General features: G+C 38.7%; 1 protein-coding gene across 3 annotated transcripts; it reads right to left on the bottom strand.

Annotated features, from left to right (window-relative positions):
• Positions 1 to 262: 262 nt before the first annotated feature.
• Positions 263 to 4,723, bottom strand: LOC109205465 (putative cysteine-rich receptor-like protein kinase 43). Of its 3 annotated transcripts, XM_019368179.1 has the most exons (10): positions 4,260 to 4,723; positions 3,278 to 3,602; positions 2,797 to 2,925; positions 2,590 to 2,717; positions 2,271 to 2,481; positions 1,942 to 2,125; positions 1,641 to 1,691; positions 1,403 to 1,553; positions 1,266 to 1,309; positions 1,079 to 1,152 (listed from the first exon to the last, which is right to left on the bottom strand). In XM_019368179.1, the coding sequence occupies exons 1-9, from the start codon at positions 4,695 to 4,697 to the stop codon at positions 1,301 to 1,303; spliced, it is 1,626 nt and encodes a 541-aa protein (XP_019223724.1). In that variant the 5' UTR covers positions 4,698 to 4,723; the 3' UTR covers positions 1,079 to 1,152; positions 1,266 to 1,300. The 3 variants fall into 3 exon arrangements, with proteins under 3 accessions (XP_019223722.1, XP_019223723.1, XP_019223724.1); XM_019368177.1 differs by lacking the exon at positions 1,266 to 1,309 and having other exon boundaries at positions 263 to 1,152; XM_019368178.1 differs by lacking the exon at positions 1,266 to 1,309 and having other exon boundaries at positions 263 to 1,152; positions 2,590 to 2,711.
• Between the last annotated feature and the right edge of the window lie 2,859 nt (positions 4,724 to 7,582).

Here is a 7,582-nt window from a genome sequence, read left to right as displayed (position 1 = left end):
ATTCCATCGTTTTAATATTTTTTTTCGTTCTTGCTAATATTAGTTAAACTTTTTTTTCCAGATTTTTGCTCTTGTTTCCAAGCTACGTAATTAATGATAAATTAGTAGAAAGAGGCTTTCTTAAATTATTTTTATGTGTAATTCTTGATATTTTATTTAAAATAATTGGGGGTATTTTAGTGAACTTATCAATTACAGTACAGTACGATACAGTCAAATCAAACAACAAAAATATTATTCAACAATAGCAAACGATACAATCTATTCAAACGTTGTATCCATAAAACGATACAATACAATACATTATAAAATGATGGGTTACAATGATCCATACATAGTGTTAGTAACCTGAAAACCATGACAAGTATCCTTCTTTACCATAACATGACGTAGGTGTTGCACCGACGGCGTAAAAATGTTTGCACATTAAGGTCGCTTGTAAGCATTAATTGGTAATCTGTAACCTTATAAAAATGGTCATGATATTACCTGTTATATATCTACATTGATTGTGGTAAACGACTTTATACTGTTAATGTACATAACTTTAGTTATCTACGGGTCTGGTCTTTTCAGCATTCAGGCATCATCCGTTCTTGATCAGATCACTGCAACTAGTGAACTGGGAAAAGGGATAAGTTTCTCATAAGCTCCAAAATCATCTCATTTGAGCTGTGAAGAACTCTTCATTCTCCCGTGAAAATTTGAATTGGCTAGCTCCGTCTTTGTAGAGGGCCATAAATTTCATACAACAAAGCATCATTATCCTCCTAAAACACTTTCTGTGTCATAATACGAATCAATCGATGCAGAGGGATGATGCCGATGAAAAGAGCCATGATCTTGTTGGGTGTCATAATATCTGCAAGAATGAAATGACGATGCAGAGGGATGATGCCGATGCAAAGAGCCACCTTGTTCAGAATCATGAAATGACTCCTCAATGAAAGGAGGCTTTGATGGAACAGGCACCTCTAATTCCTTTTGTGTGAGTAGTTTAATAACAGTTGTCATATCTGGACGCATAATAGGTGACTCTTGAGTACATAACAGGGCAATTTGAATCACCCTTAGAACTTCATCCACATCTTCTATCTCCATGCTCGGATCTATTAGTCGAGATACCCTTTTCTCCTTAAAATGTCTCCAAGCCTGCACGTTAAATTAACAAGATAATCTCAAATGCAGTCTGTTGAACTTGGCAATATAACAAAAGTAAGGATTTAAGTGTGCAAAATATTTTTATACGACGAATGTAGTTTAACCTGTTATAGCGAGTTAGGTATCACAGAGACTTTACCTAAATGACCTGATTGTGGAAGTATTTTTATACCGTCAGTGGTTATAACTTAAAGTCTAGAAATAAATGCGAAAAAAACAAAGTGTTCTGAGGGGAAATTACAATGGTTACAAGGGTGTCTAGAGTGTCGTCCGCTGGAAATTTGTTAATCTCCCGGCCGCTTACTATTTCTAGGATAAGAACTCCAAAGCTATAAATATCCACTTTGTCTGTCAATTGTCCATGAGCAAGGTACTCAGGAGCCATGTATCCGCTGCAGGTAAAGGATTAGCACAGGTAAGGACAAAATGAAGAATGATAATAGGTTAATCTAAATTCAAGTGCTTCATTACATACTTACAATGTGCCTGCAATGACAAGAGGTGCACTTCCTTTTTCCCTGATATTAAACCTAGCAAGCCCAAACAAAAAACAAACAGCAATAATGACGTATCAATTTCCAAGCAAGTTGGAGTTGGATATACGACTTATTGTCCATGTTGCTCCATTCAGGCTCATCTTAATCCAAATATTGTACGAGGCAAAAATAAAAATAAAAATAAATATAGACACCAGAAGTTCTCCATATTTCCTCGTGACATGAATCTCGAACATGACTAAAGCATATTAGCAAAAAATGGACCTGAAGTAAATGCACTAACCTGGCAAGACCAAAATCTGCAATTTTGGGACGGTACCTTGAGTCTAGTAAGATGTTACTAGGTTTGATGTCTCTGTGAATGATTCGAACTTGGCAATCGTTGTGAAGGTATTCTAAACCTTCGGCCGTCCCTTCAATTATTCTGAGCCTTTTCTTCCACTCCAATTCTTTCTTCTTCTTTGGATCTTTCTTCCATGCATATAGTACAGAAAATATATCAAGTAACTGTGATAATATATAAACTTCTAATTACTAATGACTTAGCATTCGTTTCTATCCTTTCCGAGAAAGGAGTAGAAGGATCAAAGATCTTAAGAACAAATTACGTACCGAATAAGATAAGATCAAGGCTTTTATTTTCCAGATACTCATAAACAAGAAAGCTGTCATCATCAGTGAAACAACAACCAAGGAAACGAACCAAGTTCTGGTGTTGGGCTTGTCCGATAATGTCTATCTCATTGGATATCTCTTCATTCCGAATCTTGGTAGTTAAGAACATTCGCTTGATAGCAATTTCTCTACCATCTGGCAAAGTCCCCTACTTCAGAAACATTCTAAACGTATTTAGCAGAACTACCACTGTCAAAGCAAAGAAGCAAAATAGCTGGGGGAAAAAGAACGAAAAGGCAGTAGTATGTATTTATACTTTAAAGACTTCACCAAATCCACCTTGGCCAATCTTGCATTCTTCACTGAAGTTGTCTGTAGCTTTTTCAAGTGTTGAATATTTGAAATGCAGGCTCCTCTTCATAACAGATGACTCAAGATCTGATTCTTCAAGAGAGTAAGTAAAACGGAGGATTAACAAGACTAGACTAAATGATCTCTGCAACAAACACTAAGACTGGATTACCATTAGGTTTCTTCTGGTGTTTCAATCGTTTTTCTTGAAGAGTTGTACCCACAATATATCCAACCAGAACAGCGACTACGCATACACCGAGAGCAACAAGAACAAATACAATGTACATGATAACGGCTCCTGCAAAATGAATTCCTTCTTGAATGAGTTTAACTTTTGTGCACTAAAAGTGTATGTTATTATACACTATCTAGTTAAGTTACTTACAATAACAGGTAACTAGTTATGGCAAGCTATGTTGCTCGAACTCTCCGAAAATAGCGTCGGTTGTGTGTCCTCCAAAAGTAAATGCATTTTTGGAGGATCCAACACGGGTGCAACAACATTTTGGAGAGTTAGTGCAACATAATAGTAGGTCTAATAGAGTAACCAGGTAAAAGAATACATAGCATGCTGATTGTGTAAAATATTTTATACTATCAGTGTATATATAGTTAAATCCTTGAGATTTTCTAAAGCACATGCAGCTGACCTTTAGTATTAAGAAAGAAACTCGAACCATCGGTAAATTCATATTCCGAGTAACGAAAATAGCAGCCAACGCTAAGGGCGCGCGCCTCAATGGATGGCAAACAATCAAGAAGAGATGTGCTTGCGTTTGTCAGGCAATCGTTACATGATTTTTCGTCCAAAGTATTCCAGCAGTTAGCCATGCCATAAACTGATAAACCATGGGCTTTCCTTCGTCCCTCTGCATAGCCACCGTGAATTGGGGCCATGTTTACCAAATCCTTGACGACTTTGGTTGCCACATCCCTAAATTGCTCATTCTTCAAGTTCACTGCATCGCTGCATCTCTTTTTATCAAATTCAACCAAAAAAGAGAACCATGAGAACCAAGAACAAGCAAGACAAAGTCATGTCTATTAAGATATAATTAATTATATAAAAGTGTACTCTCCCTAATGGTTTAAATTTTTAGATAAAATGGTCATTCACTTGTATATGATAAGAAAACATACAGAGATCTTGGATTCAAGTCTCATTGCCACTCATTATCTAAAAGAATTTCCCGTACTTTGCTCATGAAAAAGAATTAGGCCCTCATGCCATGGAGCGTGTTGAAGATATAATTAATTTAATAAGATGTACACTCTCTAATGGCTTAAACTTTTAGATGAGATGTCATACACTGGATGAATGGGTGCCGAGGGGATTCAATCGTTGGAAAATTGTGTAAAAAGAGCAAAGGGTTCGCCTAAACATTGGGGAAGCTTCTACTGTAGCAACAAAGGTGTCACAAAAATTATATTATTTTCAAATACGAATATAGGTACGACATTGTTGCATTTTTTTGGAATCTCTTTAATAGAATTTCTGGCTCCGCCATTGATGCTAATACCATGATGGGATTTTTACTTTCTTATCTCTTATGCATGTAAACTAACACATAGATCCATAGATAAAAATATAAGAAAAGAATCAAGAAAAAGAAAAGGGGAAAGAGAAATTACTTTGACGTCGTGGGGAGAAGAGGCTTCATAAAAAAAGCTATAGTTCTCGAATCTCATGAAGCAACCATCAAAGAAAACACGACCGCTGCTGTGGGGAAAGCAACCAGGCAATTGCGTTTTAATGGTAGAAAAACAAATTTCGCAATCATCATTAGTCAGATCGTCCATGCATTGAGCCAAGACGTAAATTCGATTCGGAGGGTACCCTTCTCCACAAATGGAAAATTTGTTTTTTCGCATTTCGGGTTCCATTGATACTATTGCATTGGCGTAGTTTTGGTTGAATTCTGAAACATTCTCTGCTCGATCTACGCCACAGAATTTATAGACAAGCTCCGTCCGAGGATTCGCAATTGCCGGAAAAATAAAAAAGCTAGAGAGGAGAACGCGTAAGCACAAAACGACGACATTGGCCATTATTAGGAGAGAGGTGTTCATCTTGGCTTTTCATTTCTTTTCTTCGAATTTCCTTTTGTTTTCAGGTGTAATGTAAGTTTCATATTTTTTAACAAAAAATTTTATAAATATTTTCGGGAAATTTACACTTGTAGTCCTAAAATATTCACAAATTCTGATTTTGGCCCGTACATTAACTTTCATTTAATTGAAGGCAAAAAGGCCTCTTGGTCACTTAAACTTGCACCCGATTGTCATGTCGGTAAATAAATTTTCAGAATTCCCACATGAACACTTCATCTTGAGCATAAGTAACTAATAAACACCTCCAACCGTTGAATCATAGCGCGTGCATTACAAATTGACAAATGTGGCAATCCAGTCAGCAAAAGACCAATTAAAACCTACCACGTGTAAGGTGCGAAAACACACTAATCACTGACTATTTCCCATTCTTTTTTTACTTATAGACTCTAAAAACTCAACAGTTTCAGTCGACTCTCTCTAACTAAACTCTACATTTTCAATCGTCTGGAATGAACGACCTAGGATTTTCCGCCTCCAAGATCATCTGCACATTGGTTTTTTTTTTCTTTGAAGCTCGGTTCCAAAACAAGAATCTGCTGGGTTTGTGTACTGTCGATTTCTCCTTCACCAGAAACGTAGAAGTCATTCAAGGTCCGATTGCTGTCTTTCATGTTATTTCTAGTTGTTTTCTTGTGTTTTTATGCTACACAGTTTCATGGAATCGACTAAATCGCAATTCACACGATGCACGCCCACACGCCCGTCACCTACCACACGTACTTAGTACATTTTGTAGTTCCTCCAATGTTATGTTTCAAATCTAGTCATAATAGACAAACCAAGAACTAAACATATAAAAAAATGTACTAGAGTATCTTTCTGTAGTAGTGGTGTTTTATATAACAATGTACCACCACTATACAGTTACTTTTTTCCTGTAACGATGCAGCAATATAAACTCAATATATGTTTCTTTTAGACCAAAAAGATAAAGAGTAAATTCAATTTATATGTGTTAATTGTGGTGATAATTCAAAATGAGTAATTAGCCCCAAATTACCTTTCCTAATCCATCATAACTTTTCCATTTAACTAGGTTAGGAGACTTGCGGGTTTCTTTTTAGTAGAAATGGATCTGTTACAACCACGAATTGTGTCACTGATCTTCACGTAGAGGATGAATCCCCAACCTAAAATATTCTCTTAGATGCAGAGAATAAAACTCTAGCCATCTTTAGTCTAGTGAAAATAGTATCTTTTCAACATCCATAATGATATTTATTTAGGCTAGTTCTACGGTTCTAGGTATACAATTAACTAATGGGCTTGTGAGCCATCTAGCACCATGACCCGATCCAATAATATTTTTGTATTGGGTGATACCCTTTTTGCTTGAGCCCGACCGGGTTGGGTCCGGTCCGGGGCAAGTCGGGGCCATCGAACCCGACCTGGATGCAAGGTAGAACGACGGCCACGTCTACAACCGAGGTCGAGTCATTTCGAGACCGTTGCAGAGCTCGATATGAGTCACCACCGGATGGAGAAACACACAAGGTCGGAAGCCGGACTCGTAACGGATAACCAAGCGTCGCCGGATATCTCGCCCAAACGTGATTTTCTCAACCACTTCAGGCCATTAAGGCGTAATTACAGGGATCCACGATGTAATTAATTTACCTACCTTATTTTTACCCTTAATCAGAATGCATTACACTACAGTACCATCTCTCTCAATTCTTGTACGCTATCAAGCACAATTGTTCTAAGCAATATTATATTCTGCGATTATTTACTTTAACAGCAATTGTTGAGTCTTTATCTTTTATTTTCCTCAATCCAAACCTTTTGTATCTTTTAGTTCACGGATCCTTAAAACCCCATATAAATTCAATTGTTATCCGGATTCTAGGGTAAACAGTTTGGCGCCCACCGTGGGGCTAAGGATATTAGTGAGCTCTTTGATACTCTTTCTTGACGCGTCGCAATACACTGGTTCTTTGCAAAAGAGTCCATCTTACATTCAAATTACCAACTCATAGAATGGCACAATCAATCAACAACGAACTTGAACAGCAGACAGGAAACAATGGAGTGCCCGGGCTCGAAAACCCGATAGATGCCGATTCCCGGATGGCGCTCAACACTGATCAGGCCTCCGGATCATCACATAGCGTCCGGGGAGAGGACGATTCGAGGGCCCAGGCAGTCGGCGAAGAGACTATCAACCTTAAAATGATTTTTGACATGCTGCAAGCCCAGCAATCGGCCAAGTTAGCCGATGCCTTCGTGAAAGCTCACGCCGGGGCGATCAAGGTAGAAACAAGGAAATCCGACCTATTCAAGGTCCGACAGCGCATAAACGAGACGCTCCGGGAATTTGTGTCTCAATTTCAAATGGAGAGGATGGATCTTCCCCCAGTCACGGATGACTGGGCAGTACAAGCCTTCACTCAAGGATTGAACGCCAACAGCTCAGCCGCATCCAGGCAATTAAAGCAAAGTCTGATCGAGTTTCCAGCAGTTACGTGGGCAGACATCCATAACCGTTACCAATCAAAGATAAGGGTAGAGGACGACCACAGCGGAGCAAGTTCGGATTCACCATCCGCACATAGGAATTTCGATCGACCTCGTAGGGAAAACTACAAAGATTCGAGACCGAACAAGGAAAGATATCGGCCATATCAGGATGATAGGAGGCCTAAATTTACGAGGAACGACCGCGGATATGAGAGGAACAGAAGACCGTTACCGAAGACCAACCTCGGGAAAGCCGTCGATAGACAGGAAGTACCCCGATTGGCTGAATATAATTTCAGTGTCGATTCGGCTACCTTGGTGTCGGCGATCGGACGCATCAAAGAAGCCCGATGGCCCAAACCCGTACAGTCCGATCCATC

This window comes from Nicotiana attenuata, unplaced genomic scaffold (assembly GCF_001879085.1).
Source record: "Nicotiana attenuata strain UT unplaced genomic scaffold, NIATTr2, whole genome shotgun sequence".
Taxonomy (NCBI): Eukaryota; Viridiplantae; Streptophyta; class Magnoliopsida; order Solanales; family Solanaceae; genus Nicotiana; species Nicotiana attenuata.
This window is presented reverse-complemented; position numbering and strand designations above follow the sequence as displayed.